Genomic DNA, 17,028 nt, shown 5'->3' with positions numbered 1-17,028 from the left:
TTGTTGATATTTCTTCTGGCAATCTTAATTCCGGCTAGGGATCACAATTAGATGTAGCTAAAAGCAGTGGAATGGAACCTAGTAATGACTTGGTCAGTCAGTCAATGGGACTTCATTACAACAAGCTTGTGCTGGACCTCTCAATACTGTAAACATATGTAATTATATGAAAATCTTGCTAGTTCAAGAACTTCAGTGGATGTCCTGCTTTAATTATCCCAGTGATCCAGAATATTTGTTCCTGGAACTATATCTCATGTTCTCTCTTCCTGCTCTGCTTTCTTCTTCATCCGATAGTCAATAACACAGAATTACATGATCCCCCCCCCCGACCTTTTATTGTGATCTTAATGTTGTACCTGATGAGTAAGTTGTGTGTGTTTAAAAAATAAATAACTAGTGATCTTCAAATATCTGAAGGGTTATCACATTGAAGATGAAGCATACCTGTTTGCTCTTGCTCCAAAGGCCAGAACTGAAACCAGTGGGTAGAAATGACAGTGAAGGAAATTTCAGCTAAATATTTGAAGAAACCTAAAGTATGAGCCATTTGATAGTTGAGGAGTGAGCTCCCTCCTTCAGTGGAGGTCTTTAGGCAAAGGCTGTAGTTGTATCCTGCACAGCAGATCCTGTCCTGAAGATCAAATAAATGACCTTCTGAGTTTCTCAGTTATTTCCCATCATGGCCTGTTACGTCAATTTGAACACTTATCTCCAAATATGGAAAAATGTCAAGATTGCCCTCCCATTTGTAGTTATAAATAAAGCCTGCCATCTGGACTCCCGTCAACTCTCAGAAACTACAAATGAAATTGGACTTTGCCACTTTCCGTGGAGACTCAGATGAAGGTCAAGAGCAGGTGTCTACAGGATCAGCTGTGCCTGTCTCATCCCCAGAGCACTCTTGACAGTTGTTTCCTGAAAAGCATCTGTGGCTCTTTGAGATGGAGCATTATTGAGAACCAATGGTGATGCAAGGCTGATGCTTATCTCGCTGCTCTCTCAAAGCAAATAATCTTTACTAGGAGTGATTTGAAATTCTGTCGAGTCTCAAGAGATCAAGTTGGCTTTTTGCTACCAGAATAGATGCTGTGCAGCTTACGCTGATAAAGACAATGATGGGGAATATGTAAGAGAAATGAAGTGACAGATGAATGATTAGTTTTTCTTAGCAAGGCTGGCTGGCTGACTTTGGGCCATATAATACCAGATCAGAACGTTCTGTCTACAAAAGCCAAACTATAAAATAGTTTCCAGGGTTGGAAATTCTGTTTTGTTCTTTTTACCAAGTTCTTCCATTCAAAGCTATATATATTTTTCGGTCATGACCTGGGTTTAGTTCTCTTGGAGGTGGTGAACCTATGTCAAAATCTCCACCCTGTAGCATGCTGAATGACAGAAAGGCATAATCTAGCTGAGCATGCCAAATTTCTGTGCTAAGGGATTTATTATTACAGTGGTACCTCAGGTTAAGTACTTAATTCGTTAACCTGAAACTGTTGTTAACCTAAAGCACCACTTTAGCTAATGGGGCCTCCTGCTGCCGCTGCGCCGCCAGAGCATGATTTATGTTCTCATCCTGAAGCAAAGTTCTTAACCTGAGGTAATATTTCTAGGTTAGTGGAGTCTGTAACCTGAAGCGTATGTAACCCGAGGTAAAGGTAAAGGTACCCCTGCCCGTATGGGCCAGTCGTGTCCGACTCTAGGGTTGTGTGCCCATCTCACTTAAGAGGCCGGGGCCCAGCGCTGTCTGGAGACACTTCCGGGTCACGTGGCCAGCGTGACAAAGCTGCTCTGGTGAGCCAGCACCAGCGCAGCACACGGAAACGCCGTTTACATTCCCGCTATAAAGCGGTACCTATTTATCTACTTGCACTTTGACGTGCTTTCGAACTGCTAGGTGGGCAGGAGCTGGGACCGAAAGACGGGAGCTCACCCCGCCGCAGGGATTCAAGCCGCGGGGATTCAAACCGCCGACCATGCGATCGGCAAGCCCTAGGCACTGAGGTTTTACCCACAGCGCCACCCGCGTCCCTCTAACCCGAGGTACCACTGTATTATTACTATTATTATTTATTTGTACAGAGGAGCAAAGGCTCAGCACATAGATGATATCCTCAACAATGAGGTGGGAGAAGGAGTCTTGAGCACAAGCCCATTTCCCTTTGTGGGAAAGCGTAGATGACCCCAGTCATCTGCACAATCCCATTACCCAGAAAAGTGCTGGCTTGTTAGGGCCTATGTATATGTAGTTGCACATAGGGTTGGATTGCAATTGTTAGTAATAAATAGCTCCCAGTTAAATCAGTAGGATTTAACTTGGGCTGCAAACCTAAATGCGTCCATACAGAGGTAAATCCCATGGAATAAAATGGGGCTTTCTCCCAGGAAAGTGAGGTTAGGATTGCAGTCTTAGTCATGGCTAACTTTTCACATTGATGTCTATGACGCTCAGCGTAAATTAATAATGCAGAGTCTTCTTCGGTAAAAGAATAAAAGCTTTACTGAGTTAAAGTAAACTTGTTTGCTAATACTGTGGTGCCTTGGGTTAAGAACTTAATTCGTTCTGGAGGTCCGTTCTTATCCTGAAACTGTTCTTAACCTGAAGCACCACTTTAGCTAATAGGGCCTCCTGCTGCCACCGCGCCGCTGGAGCACGATTTCTGTTCTCATCCTGAAGCAAAGTTCTTAACCCGAGGTACTATTTCTGGGTTAGCAGAATCTGTAACCTGAAGCTTCTGTGACCTGAAGCGTCTGTAACCCGAGGTACCACTGTAACAGCATAGTGAACAGAACATTAAACTAGCTTCAGAGCATACACAGTTACTGAGTCACACAGAGTCTCCATTGAGCACAGGCTTCACAGGGCACAGGCTCCACCACACACACAGTTGCTGACTGATCCTGACACACTGAGTGAGACACTGAGTTTGCCTTCAAGCAGATACAATACTTATACAGCGAATGACTCAGCATGCTAAACGGTTTTGCAGCTTTTCAGCATTTCACAACATTTCTAGACTCCTTTACGGCTTCTGCTCTCAAATACCTTTATCCCATGACAGTCCATGGGGCATAAACTCAGATAATTTGCAGCAGCATCCTAACTTCCCCTGGCCAACAGGACTTTATGGAGTGACAGGACCACCAATGCAGCCATAGCAGGGAGGGCAGAAGATGAGGCAGGATGATCGGGTCTCAGTGCCATCACATGACAGCAGTGAGGCCAGCTTGGGATTCAGTGAATCCCATGATGACAGCCCTACTCCTTCTTGCCTTCAGAATGCCCCCCATTTCAGGACCTTTCCACTGGCTCCTGCCCACCCACATGTTTGAAAGGCAGAAGGGGGAGGTTTAAGTGCTGTGATCCTTGTGTCACTCAGGCAGGAGGCTAGCTTAGTTGTGAGATCTGGGCAGAAAGATGCCTTGGCTCATCTCACACAACCTCCAGTATAAGAGGCATTTGGATTGCCCTGCTATGTTTGGATTTAACCTATAGATTCCAGGTGATGTGGAGTTAATGCAAAGGGAAATGGGGATATACGTGCAAGAGAGCACATTTGTAACTACCGTGGTACCTCAGGTTACAAACACTTTGGGTTACAGACTCCGCTAACCCGGAAGTAATACCTCGGGTTAAGAACTTTACCTCAGGATGAGAACAGAAATCGGGCGGCGGCGGCAGCAGGAGGCCCCATTAACTAAAGTGGTACCTCAGATTAAGAACGGTTTCAGGTTAAGAACGGACCTCCAGAACGAATTAAGTTCGTAACCAGATGTACCACTGTATTGTGTTGTAACTAAGTATTGTAACTCTTTCCCCACATCCTACTTATGGCACTGCCAGTTTTAGCCCATAAAGGGGAAGTGCTAAATGTTTCTATATAAGCATGCTTAAATTATATAGTTTGGTCCTCTGCCCCAACTTCGTATGACTGTTAGGTGCAACCCCTCTTGAGTGAACCATTTGCCAGACCAATATGAAAGGCCATGTTAAGATATATCTGTAATTATGCCTTTCACTGCCTTATGTGAATATATAATGCTGCTTTAGATGTCGTAAGTATTCCATACCTAATTTATTTTTATTTATTTTTCTTAATAGGCAATCCACTATTAACCAGCAAGGTCAACGTCATCATAAATGTCCTAGATGTCAATGAATTTCCTCCTGAAATTGCAGTGCCCTATGAGTCCTATGTGTGTGAAAATGCAAGGCCAGGACAGGTATCTCTCTCCTTTTTAATGTTACCTGTGGATGTAGTCATGAGGAATGATTGTAATCATGTGCAGTGGTTAACCAACAACAAAAGCTACTTAACGATAACTATTGGTCTTGTACCTTTTGAGTATTTGAGGTATTTTATTTACTTATATATTGAATGCATTTCTAAAGAGAGAGGGCTGCACTGAAAACAACTCAGAATAAAAATAATACTTATCTGAGCAATGCTTACAACAACCCTGAAAAGTGAGCCAGTATTCTCCTATCCCCGTGTTGTATATTGGGAGCTAAAACTGGGGAAACAGTCTCTGCCAAAAGCTACATAGCAAGTTTGTGGCTGGGATGCTATTTTAACCAGGAACTTTCAGTTTTTAGTGAATCCCATTAGTCACAATCTTAAAACTGCATTTATTGGATCAGGCAGACATACCCTGCGACCCACCAAGCCAAGCACAGACCACAAACTACGTTGTGGCCTATTAAAGGCTTGAAAAACACCTCTTATAGCTCCCTGCCTGGGACTGCCAGAAACAGAGGTGTATGTTCAGCACCTGGCAGACTTCAATGTATGGACAGCAGGCTGAATAGACAGCAGGGTGAATAGTCATTCAGGCTTGTATTTGATAACTGCATTTCTTGTACGGTCGACACCTTAAAAGATAGTGTATCGACTGGTTCTGCAAATTAACTGTGACTCTCCAAAAGATGTATTCAGCCACCATATATAGCTGGCCCCCAGGGATCCACTGAAGTTAGGCAGTATAATCACAAGTTCCCCTTGCCTGGGAACAAAACTCATAAAAGACAGCAATTTCCTTGCCAGGATGAGCAAAACGTTAGCAGACTGAAAAATAAAATATACGGCCGGTGTAAATTCTACTAAACCTGCTTCTCATTCCCACCCCCATCGGTCATTAAGTTTTCCCAAACCCTACTTTTCTTGAGGTGCTGCTCAATGGTAATAAACATAAGAATATCTGCACTGTTATATTCTACCATATATAGTCCTGTTTATAAGCCTTGCAGAATCAAATGGAGAGTTCCAAGACTCCGGGCACTTTAAAAAAACAAAAAAAAAACCACCATCATTCAACACTATTGCCCAGAGGAGATGGGATTTGCAGCCTCAACAATTCTGTTACTTGAATTACTACACCTATGGAGCAAAAAAAACCCACAAAAAAAAAAACATTTCTTCAATCTCCTCAGTATAGATAGTAACTAGTTTAAATAACTGCCCATGGCAACTGCTTAAAGAGCCCCTTCCACAGTGTTTGCTTCTGTGTGGCATGTAATAAATGCATAGAAGTGCTACTGAAATTGTCTGAAATGATCAAAGTGTCAGCATTTGTAGGAGAATGCTTGCAACCATCCGCATATGAGCTGGTCCAAGTGCAGGGATAAAAAGGAGATAGGTGTCATGTGGCAGAGTGAGCTAACTTGGTAGGCTGTAGGCCTTGCAGCTTAGCCTTCACTCAAGGCTGATGGCAGAGGTTGAAGTGAATGGAGGATGGTCAAACTTTGCCATGAATGGATGGATAGATAGATAAAATCTATATATCTATATCATTTTTGATGATATGCAATGTCCAGACTCAAAACTGAAAACATATCTAAAATCTCATATTTATTCACTTTGTTCCTTATAGAGAGCACAGGTTTCTCCCTATTAACATTTAGGGATTTCTTGTGCATTTCATTTCAGACAGATCACAATAACATACACCGTCCTCAGCAGCATCCTGTGAAGTTTCTCTCAGCAGCTATTCTCCCCACACACTGAGAAAGAAGCAGAAAGCAGTTAAAAATGAGAGTTACTTGAGTAACAGTCACAACAGAATGGAATGCCTCTCTCATATGACTCACAGTTAGCCAATCACATGAGAGAGCTATTGCCAAAGAACTCCAGGCAATTTAACATAAGCAGACATTCCCATTTCAGGACATTAAACCATTATCTTTAACAGTGCTAACATCATGCCCCCTGTCTATTTTACCTTCAGGGATTGCCTCTCTTTGGTGAGTTCTGCCCACAGGAAAAGACTGGCTCAGATTACTGTCAGGGCAACCAATTGCAGTTTTTCTTCTATTTTTGTTTACACAATTTCTTTCCCACCCTTTATCATAAATGACCTCAGGGTGGGTAACAACAATTTAAAATACAGTTGTACCTTGGTTCCCAAACTTAATCCATTCCTGGAGTTTGCTTGACTCCTGAAACTGTTTAAAAACCAAGGCATGACTTCCGATTGGCTGCAGGAGCTTCCTGCAGTTAAGTGGAAGCCGCATCGGACATTCGGCTTCTGAAAAACGTTCACAAACTGGAATACTTACTTCCAGGTTTGTGGCATTCGGGAACCAAATGCATGAGTACCAAGGCATTTGAGAACCAAGGTACGACTATCCACGGAGGAAAAAGGTGAAAACCTCTCAACCAAGGCCAGCTGTGACTGAGAGTAAAATTCATTCCTAGTCATGTAAACCAGTGGCCACCTGATGCCTCAGTGGAAGACTCTCAAAACTGAAGGAATGCTGCAATGGTGGGCAACCTTGATTTTTAAGAGGTCAGCTGCCATACCCCTGAGGGGCCCGGTGAGTTCCTGGGTTGGATTGGTCCCTCCCCTGCCCAGCAAGTCAACCCCAAGCTGGTGATGTGCTGAACCATAAGGACATGAATATTCCAGAACACCTCAGCAACTAAACCAACTGACAGTCAAATGAAGTCAGAACTCTTGCAGAAAATAGCTACAGAGGGTTTGAACACTGCAGCCTATGTTAACTTTAAGCTTTACATTTCGAGTTTCTTTCTTTGGGGAGATATGTTAGTGAAACCCTTCTTTTGTCTGAAAACCTGTGTTTCAGTTTGGTGCATTATGTCCAAATTAACATCCTACAACATGCTAATCAAATTAAGACATTTCCTTTCACACAGAAATGTGTGCTGAAGTTTTTATCCCATTGTGGTTTTAGGTCATTCAGATTGTCGGTGCAGCAGACAAGGATTTGTCACCTGCTGGACAAAGATTCTCCTTTCGACTCTCTCCTGAGGTGTCTACCAAGCCAAATTTCACAGTCCACGATTTCAGAAGTAAGTTTCTATTTTGGATGATGATGATGATAACAATTGTTTTGTTCAGTTATTCTGGTGGCTACAGCCTTCTATTTATATGTGAGACAGTGAGCTGCTTCAATGTGCAATTGTTTTCCAGATACCACACAAGGGAGATGAGAACAGTGCTTTACAGACAAAGGAGTGTTGGGGGTCTACTAGACAAAAAAGGGGGTGGGGTTCCATCAGCTTGATCATCATGGTGAAAGACCCCAAAGCAAGGGAGAAAGGGGAGGAGAAAAATAGGTTTGGAGTAACTGAAGGATAACTGCTCAGAAATAGGCACCATCTGTACTATGCTTAGTAGCATAGTCTTGTGGTTCGAGGACCCGACCCCCCGCAATGTGAAATGAATACACAAGGACACAAGATATAAGGTTAATGGGCAAGAAAAAGGCCACAACTTTATTGATTACAGCAGTGAAAAGGTATTGGCTTAGGCATTGGAAGTCTCGAACAAGGGGGTTTATTCACCAGTAGGTGGAGCCTGTTGATGCTAATCCAACTATAGGCTCTCCCCCTGATGTCACCGGGGGTCGTGCCATGGCCTCCCGCCAAGCAGGCATCGGACAGAATACATGACCGCCAAATTCCTTTAACTGAATACCCAAAATATTGAAGGCATAGGCGATGGCCACACCTTCGATTCCACAACACATTTTTCCAATGCCTAACCTACCCACCAATACCACAAAAGTTGTGACGATTGCTACGAGGTAGGCGAAAAAAACAAAAAGCCTAATGCCAAATGGAAAAACTCCTACCAGCCCCCCCGGACAACCAGGGTGACCAACCTAAGGTCCATAGCAAGGCCAATGAAAATCTAAGACCCTGAGCTCAAAGGGAGTGGAGGGTGGGTGACTCACGACGGGACGAAGGAGAATGAGGCCGAGGAAGGGCTGGTGCCGCAGCATTTAGGATGCTGGCCATGCCCCCTCGGAGGCACCTGGTTGGGTGCCTGCTGATGGGGGCGGGCGCCAGCCAGGTGAGTGGGGGAGGCGGAGCTCGGGCTCCCGCCCACAACTACTCCCCTCTCTTCCAGGGAGGAGAGTCCTTAGCATAGGATGGCCCTAGTTGGGTGTGTAACATTTATTAAAATCAATGTCAATATCAAGAGCCACGGTGGACAAAGGAAGATAGTTGAGTCCTGCAGATTCATATTGATTATGTGATTTCATAATCTAAGGTATATTTAATCCTTAAAACTAAAGTAATTTATTTCCTCAAAATTACTGGCACCTACCAGCAAGGTGCACAATTAATGACAACACTTCTTCACACAAAAGGGAATGTGGTCTATATCTTATCTGTGCATCTTGTGACATTCTTGGCTGAATAATTCTCACCAACTATGTATACTGGCCTTGACAGATGGATGAATCCATCTTTTTCCCCCAGCCACTGTCCCTTTCACACATTTTCACTATGTTTGGTTCTGTATCTATCTGCATTTAAAAAAAAAAAAAACTGCATAAAAAATTGCATTTTGATGTAAAAATATACATCTCTAATTGTATTCTCCCTGAAACTATGCATTTCTAAGGTACAGCTCAGGCTATTTCATATCAAAATTCACAAAGCCCTATTGGGCCTGCCACATCCTTGGTGATGTTGGATCTCTTAAACATCTGAATAGATGAACATACATGACTGGTGGCCTGTGCGTGCCTTGCTAGGTCTCAGGTTGCACAAGCTTACAAGAGAGCAGATGCCACTGGATTCCATCTCATATCAGCCCCAGCAACCATGACCAATTGCCAGGAATGATGAGAGTTGGAGTCTAGCACCACCTAGAACACACCATGCTGGATACTCCTGCTATAGAGTACCAGAGTCTCCTGGACCCAACCATTCAAAACGGCCTCAGACATTAGCTTCCTGCCCTGCCCAGTTTGTTCCTGCTTCAAATCCATCAGAGAGACAGAATAGTGAGCTGAGCGAGATAAGGAAAAGCTGTTACCCACTATGTACTTTAGCGATGCCATAAATATAAAATGCTAGACATATATTTCACTTGTGGTTTCAATGGTGGTGCAAATCTGGCAATTACTTTGCACCGTGCCACCAATCAACCCTCAGATTATATCACATCTGTGAGGAATAAAGCTAGACTGTAGGGTGGTGAAAAGTACAGAGATTGTCTCCCCTGCGTTCAGTCTGAATTGGACTCATACATTCTAGCCGAGTCCTTACCAACTTTATGCCTACTAAAGAATTAGATGGTAGCTATGATAAGCTATATCAGAACTATTTTTCTAGAAAAAGAGTTGTGGGAGCTCATCACGAACGCCTCCCTCGTTCTCTTGCAATGGCGCCCATCTGTGAGGTGGCGGAACCCAACTGAAAGGTGCCGGAACTGAGTTCCATCTTAAAAAAAGGCCCTGAACTATACAATATGCATAACATGGCATGTGTGAGTCAGCCTTGAAATCTTTTTCATGCAGGACAACCTGCGGTCCTCTGTGTGGTACTGAACTCCCCACAACACCCAACCTTTCACAATGCTAGATGAGGCTGATGGGAGTTGGAGTCCAAAAACATCTGGAGGGCAAAGGCTGCTGTAGTGTAACTGGGCTGCAACCTGCACAAGGCCTACTTATAATGTCATAGCATCTACCCGCAGACTTTCCCCTAAAAGCAACACTTGTCTTCAGATACTCAGCAACTGATGGTTCCACTGGGATCTGAGCCTATCTACAAGGAAACAGGATCTGTCAGTTCATCTCTCAATTCTTTTGCAGCAGCATTCAAAGAGGGAAGAAAAAACATCCAGTATAGAGAGACATGTAATGTTGTGGGAGATGCTGTGAACTAGCGAGTGTAGGAGAGATAATAAGGCAGGAGAGAGAGCACCCCAGGCAATCCCAATCAGACCTGCCAGCAAATTGGTTTCTAATCTCACTCCCTGCTTAATCCTTTTAATCTTTACATCAGTTTTCTCCCTCACTGGGTTTCTTTGATTCAGGGGAAAGGCGCGATAACCCAGCCCCTACCAGGGAAAGCGCGAGAAACACCACTCACAGAGGCCTGCATTCACCTTAATCAGAGATTACTGGCAAATGTTCTAATGGTATTGAGTGTCTAGTTTGATTTCTGGTGGGACTTTTCTTAATCATCTCTTCTGAGCAGGTGCTGCATCAAGGAAGGTTTCCTACCTTTCTAAGGTGCCTCCAGTGGAAATTGGCAAAGCAAGAAAGCCACATTTCCCTTCCCACTGGAGAACTGAATGGCAATCACAGTCGTTGAAGGGCATCCAGGCAGACCTGAGGAAAAGCAAGAGATGTGGCAAAGATAGTTACCCCTAGGGTAGTTTTGGGTTTTTTGGTGGTTGTTTTTCATCTTTTTTGTGTGCTATGACAAGCCTGCTGTCAAACTGAGCCAGCTTTATAGAGAAGAGTCACAATAATTACCATTTGCCCAGGGAAGAGAGGAGAGGATTCCATTACCTGGCATCTCATTTGAATGTGATGCTTTGGGTAATGATGAAGCATAGAAACTATACTGATTGTGGAACCTCAAATAGGCCGTGTCTGAGTGTGAAGGTGCATGCGAGATTGACATTGGAAGCAACAGATTGATTTCCCCTCCTCTCTCTCCCACAATCCTAGAAACAGGGAATGCATGATATGATGGCACCCCATTGCAATTTCCCCCCACCCTCATTCCACCTTATTGACAGTGAAGAACAACATGATTTCACACCATTTCCAATAGTTTACATTACGGGGGAAGGGAGGAAGAAATAGGGTACTCTTGCTTTCAGTGCACAGGAGCTGCAATGCCAGGCATGAGTTTCTCAATGTTCTGCATTTTTGTCAAGTCATGACACCAAGGAAAGAGCAAGAACCTTATCTGTAGTGTTCTTTTGTTTCCCCCTCCAGACAACACAGCTGGAATTGTGGCCAGGAGAAGTGGGTACAGCCGCCGGCAGCAAGAGTTATATTTCCTTCCAGTTGTGATAGAAGACAGCAGCTACCCCATACAAAGCAGTACAAACACGATGACAATCCGGGTTTGCAGATGTGACTCTGATGGCACCATCCTCTCGTGCAATGCCGAGGCAATCTTCCTGCCAGTCGGACTCAGCACAGGAGCCTTGATTGCAATCCTGTTGTGCATTGTTATACTTCTAGGTTAGTACTCTTTTACAGAAAGAAGTTTCACTGCTACTACATAGTCTATTCCTCAGTTGTGTTACGAAATTCCCAAAAGGCAGCTCCTGTAAGCTGCTTTTAGAGGTGGGAGTTTTCAGGAGCACAGCCATGTAGCATAAGATACCATGTACTGAAACTCAGATGCGGTGAATGGCGTGAGAGGACGGCCTCCCCGCCATGTTGGAGTTTAAATTCACCATAGACACGCTCCCATAGGCGCTGATTGGTTGGTGAGACCCGCTCCTTGAGCAGGGCCCTGCCCAGCACCGATGGCAAGGAGCGTGACAGTCTCTAGCCCTTGGCTGGGTCACGCAGGACCTGGAGCCCGGCCGCAATGTCGCCTACCAAATAAGGTAAGCGGACCTTTTCAAAGGAGAGTTTGATGCATTCTCCAGATTTCACTGGATCCCCCAGAAATTCCCAGATGTGTAGTTAAGGTTATTCTGTTTGGGAACCACTCTGGAATAAAGGGGGGGGGGCAATGTACTAAATGTTGTATGCAGTCATACCCCTGGTTGTCGAACTTAATCCGTTCCGGGAGTCCATTTGACTCCAAAACCGGTTTGAAAACCAAGGCGTGGCTTCCTATTGGCTACAGGAGCTTCCTGCACTCAATTGGAAGCCGTGTCAGACGTTCGGCTTCCGAAAAACTTTTGCAACCTGGAACACTCCCTTCCAGGTTTGTGGTGTTCAGGAGCCAAAACGTCTGAGTACCAAGACATTCGACAACCAAGGTAAGACTGTGTACAGTGGTGCCTCGCAAGACGAAATTAATTCGTTCCGCAAGTTTTTTGTCTTGCGAAGCACGGTTTCCCATAGGAATGCATTGAAAATCAATCAATGCGTTCTTATGGAGACCGTCCAGGGACAGAGGGGAAGCGCCGCGCGCCTTCCCCTCTGTCCCCGGACCTGTTTAAAGCAAGGGGCGGCGGGGAGAAGATTGCTTCTCCCCGTTGCCGCCCCTTGGTTCAAAAGAGGTCTGGGGAGAGAGGGGAAGGCGCGCGCGCCTTCCCCTCTGTCCCCGGAGATTGCGGGGCTGGCAACGGGGAGAAGCGATCTTCTTCCTGCCGCCCCTTGCTTCAAAAGAGGTCTGGGGACAGCGGGGAAGACGCACTGTGCTTCCCCGCTATCCCCAGAGCTTGCGGGGCAAGCTTCGTTTTGCGAAGCAAGCCCATAGGGAAATGCGTCTTGCGAAGCGGCTAAGAAAACGAAAAACTCCTTCGTCTAGCGAGTTTTTTGTCTTTCGAGGCGTTCGTCTTGCGGGGCACCACTGTACTTAAACATGAGCATTGGCAATAATTACATGAAAATCATTTGTATGGCCTTCCCCAACCTGGTGCCCTTCAGATGACCAAAGTTTGGAGATGATGGGAGTGATAGTCCAACAGCACTCGGAAGACATCAGGATGAGGATGTATAGGCAATATAGCATATATGATAGAGTACGTGACATATACTCTGCAGTATTATCTTAGGATGTACATGCCCAGTTGTCTCAGACTCAGAGACATGAACCTCTTGATCTGAGACTTTCTGAATTCTTAAAAAAAGGATGGTATCTCTGGCTTGCCTTAGGCTGGGGTGTCTTAGACTGATCAAGGTCTTATGGAGCCTAGAGGTAATGTATTCAGCACTATTTTGAATTCTGAATGGCCTGAAAATAAGACTTGGGTGGGAGGCAGTTACCGTATTTTTCGCTCTATAGGACACACTTTTTCCCTCCTAAAAAACAAGGGAAAATGTGTGTGCGTCCTATGGAGTGAATGCAGGGGGGAGTCAGGCGGGAAAAGCCATCAAGAGCTGCACACAAGCTCCGTGCCTCTCTCGGGCTTTTCCCCAGGAGGGAGAAGGGACTGACTGGCCGCATCAGTCCCTTCTCCCACCTCCTAGAAAAGCCAGCAGAAGCCGCACAGCCCCTTTAAAGAGTGTGCGGCTTCTGCGGGCTTTTGCGGGAGGTGGGAGAATTCCCCCACCTCCCGCAAAAGCAGGGAGAAGGTCTGGGAGAAGCGCACAGACTGCCTGCAGCCTGTCCGCTGCTCCCAGAGCTGGGGGGGGGGGTATCATATTTTTTTCCTTGATTTCCCCCTCTGAAAACTAGGTGCGCCCTATGGAGCGAAAAATACGGTAGGTTCACTTGGTAATTGAACCCAGTTCATGCAATGTTTAAAGGTGTCCACCTAAATAATCCTTTGCTTTGCTGCTTCCAATGGTACCTCTTTTTACCAATCTCCATAACAAAGATAATTTGCATCTAGTAAGACCTCTGTCTAAAGGCTATCTTATTACCGTATTTTTCGCCCTATGGGACGCACTTTTTCCCCTCCAAAAATGAAGGGGAAATGTGTGTGCGTCCTATGGGGCGAATGCAGCCTTTTGCTGAAGCCTGGAGAGCGAGAGGGGTCGGTGCGCACCGACCCCTCTCGCTCTCCAGGCTTCAGGAAGCTATCCCCCAGCCGCGCAAGCTCCCAGAGCGATGCCAAAGCTGCGCGCACCTTCGCCATCACTCTCTGACCTGTTCTTGGGGCTGGGGTCAGGGGAAGCTCCGGCTTCCCCTGCCTGCAGCCTCACAAGCTCCGAGAGCGATGGCGAATGTGCGCGCACCATCGCCAGCGCTCTCTGACCCGCTCTGGGGGCTGGGGGCGGAGGAAGCTCCGGCTTCCCCCGCCCTCAGCCGCGCAAGGTCCCAGAGCGATGCCGAAGGTGCGCGCACCATCGCCAGCGCTCTCTGACCCGCTCTGGGGGCTGGGGGCGGGGGAAGCTCCGGCTTCCCCGCCCCCAGCCTCGCAAGCTCCGAGAGCGATGGCGAACGTGCGTGCACCATCGCCATCGCTCTCTGACCCGCTCTGGGGGTTGGGGGCGGGGGAAGCTCGGGCTTCCCCCACCCCCAGCCCCTGCAAGTTCCGAGAGCAATGGCAAAGGTGCGCTCACCTTCGCCATCGCTCTCGGACCCTTTCTGGGGCTGGGGGTGGTGGAAGCTCAGGCTTCCCCCACCCGCAGCCCCGGGAGCCACTCTGGCTCCCATTCTGGGGTCGGGGGAAGCTCAGGCTTCTCCCGCCCTAGCCCCGCGCCGGGGGGGGGATAATTTTTTTCCCTTTATTTCCCCCCCCCCCCAAAAAAAAAAATCTAGGTGCATCCTATGGGCCGGTGCATCCTATAGCGCGAAAAATACGGTAACCCTCATTTTACACAGGAAACTGCTTAAATTGGTTTCTTGAACAAAAGCCCAATAAGCTCTGAATGGGGAGCCAGAATATGCTTACCTGCCCCATGGTACATGATTATTGCAGGCTTTTAGGACCTTTGTATCCAAGGTTGCCTATTTCCTTGATACAATTAAAGGATATAATTAAAGGCTGGTAAAGGGGAATAAGACATAATAGTTATCTAGCTCACATACCACATTAGCTTGGACGATCCCCTGCAGTGCACTGAGGAGTTTAAAGGCAGAGAAATGACAATGAGAACCTTAACCACAGGTATTAGATTTATGTGGCAAAATGTTAGCATGGCACCATCAACTGTGAATGGGTACATCTGTGTTTGTGTGTTAAGTGGAGCTGTTATAAGCATTGTTGCAAAGCACTTAGAGATGTGTGGGTTGTAGTTTTAGGGGTGGTTTTTTTTACAATCCAACAGCATATACATTTTGTTAAATAAACATAATACAGAATAATCTGTAAACTGCAGCTAGGGTTGCATTCAGTGCAATCAGTATCGAATGTAAGGATCACAATGCTTTCTAAAAAAAATTAAGTGGCTTCTTTAAAAAATAAATGCCCAGGCTTCCAATCTGTTAAAAACAGAAAAATGAATCTGATCTTTCCCCCATTTCATGGCTGTCAGGAAAGCAGAAAATCCATATGCTCCATTTGCAGTTGACGATGCCAGGCCTGCATTTTGCCATTTCAACTCAGGTCCTGTTTATACCTGAGATCAAAAAGTAATTTGTGAGTCACCCCTGACAGTTCCTAGATATTAGAAGGTGATGCAGTATTTTATTGGAAGAAAGCCGGACTCCTTCCGCTCTTAATTTACCATTCTCTTCTTGTCTTAGTCATCGTGGTGCTGTACGTGGCGCTGAGGCGGCAGAAGAAAAAAGACACTCTCATGACCTCTAAAGAAGACATCCGAGACAACGTCATCCATTATGATGATGAAGGAGGTGGCGAAGAGGACACTCAGGCGTTCGACATCGGGGCCCTGAGGAATCCAAAAGCAATTGAGGATAACAAAATACGCAGGGATATAAAGCCAGATGCTCTCTGCTTACCTCGCTCAAGACCACCCGCAGAGGACAACACAAATATCAGAGATTTCATAAATCAAAGGCTGAGAGAAAATGACGGCGATCCCTCAGCACCCCCTTATGACTCACTAGCGACATACGCTTATGAAGGAAATGGATCTGTGGCTGAGTCTCTTAGCTCTATAGATTCGCTTGCAACCGAGGCAGATCAGGATTATGACTATTTGAGTGACTGGGGACCACGTTTTAAAGTCTTAGCAGACATGTTTGGAGAAGAAGAAAGTTATAATCCGGATAAAGTCACTTAGCTGGGGGCAGGGAGGGGGGAAGAAATGTAAACCTACAACAAATTTTAAAATAAACAAGCTTTATAGGAAAGGATTCCTTTGATTATAAGAGACAGCAGCTGTCCCAGTGAGCTCCTATATTTATCATACCGTCAATCTTGGTTTACCTGTTTGTCAAGGGAAGGAGCATCCTTGACAATCTGTTTCCTTTCTTGGTGGATTTTGTTTTTTATTATTACTTTGGAATCACACTGAGACAACCTCAGGCCTATTAGCTACAATTTACCGATACAACACAGAAAGAAGGATAGCTTTCCGGCATGGTGGTGGAAGAGTGGTAGATTTTTCTTAATTCCACTGAAGTGCCTATTGAAACTCTTACTATTTAAAGTGGAAATGACTGCAGCAAATGGCGCTAAGGGAAACTGACATAAAGAGGACATTAACTTTTATGTCGAGAAGCAATAGCCGCACGCTGACTTCTGGTTCTTTTAAAACAAAAAGTGTAGAACAGTGGCTGGATTTTGTCTGTCCAGCGATTGCAACTCGGTGGAGATTGTGTTCTGTTTGGTTTTGTTTTTTAACCAAGGAAGCAAGTTGTCTGCCAGGACATCACATTTCTTATGCCTACACTTCACAAGGGAAAGTTTTAACAAGCTGTTATTCCAATTCAAGTTGTAAAGCCCACAGTCTTTAACTGAAGTCAATGAATATTTAAAATGTTCATCGAAATGTTACACTTTTTCAAGAATTAAAAAGAGAGAGAGAGAAGTGATGGAAGTATACATTTCTTATTTGGATGATATAGTCCTTGCAGAATGCTCTTCATATTCAGAGAAAGGCTACTGGTGATTTTGGAGGGTTTAGTCAGATGGAGGGGATTATTTGGGTATCCGTTTTGCTGTGTATAGCTAAGGTGGTATGTGTAAATAATATCATACTTTGTCTGCAGCAGAGATGCCAACTGCTCATAGTGTTTTGTTTTTTAATTGATTGTTCGTATTTCC

At 45.3% G+C, this 17,028-nt stretch overlaps 1 protein-coding gene across 7 annotated transcripts in view; it reads left to right on the top strand.

Moving 5' to 3' along the window:
* CDH12 (cadherin 12) overlaps positions 1 to 16,791 on the top strand; it is a 689,773-nt gene extending 672,982 nt beyond the window's left edge. For 4 of the 7 annotated variants that reach the window (XM_081206312.1, XM_081206313.1, XM_081206315.1 and 1 more), the window contains 4 exons: positions 4,106 to 4,227; positions 7,196 to 7,313; positions 11,216 to 11,467; positions 15,543 to 16,791. In XM_081206312.1, the coding sequence (XP_081062438.1) occupies positions 4,106 to 4,227; positions 7,196 to 7,313; positions 11,216 to 11,467; positions 15,543 to 16,042 (992 nt within the window). In that variant the 3' untranslated portion in view covers positions 16,043 to 16,791. Of the gene's footprint in view, positions 1 to 4,105; positions 4,228 to 4,340; positions 4,359 to 6,125; positions 6,365 to 7,195; positions 7,314 to 11,215; positions 11,468 to 15,542 lie in introns of those variants that run through there. The other 3 variants (XM_081206318.1, XM_081206317.1, XM_081206316.1) reach the window with 3 other exon arrangements.
* Positions 16,792 to 17,028: the final 237 nt, after the last annotated feature.

The sequence above is a fragment of the Podarcis bocagei genome (assembly GCF_964188305.1).
Source record: "Podarcis bocagei genome assembly, chromosome: 8".
Classification (NCBI taxonomy): Eukaryota; Metazoa; Chordata; class Lepidosauria; order Squamata; family Lacertidae; genus Podarcis; species Podarcis bocagei.
This window is presented reverse-complemented; position numbering and strand designations above follow the sequence as displayed.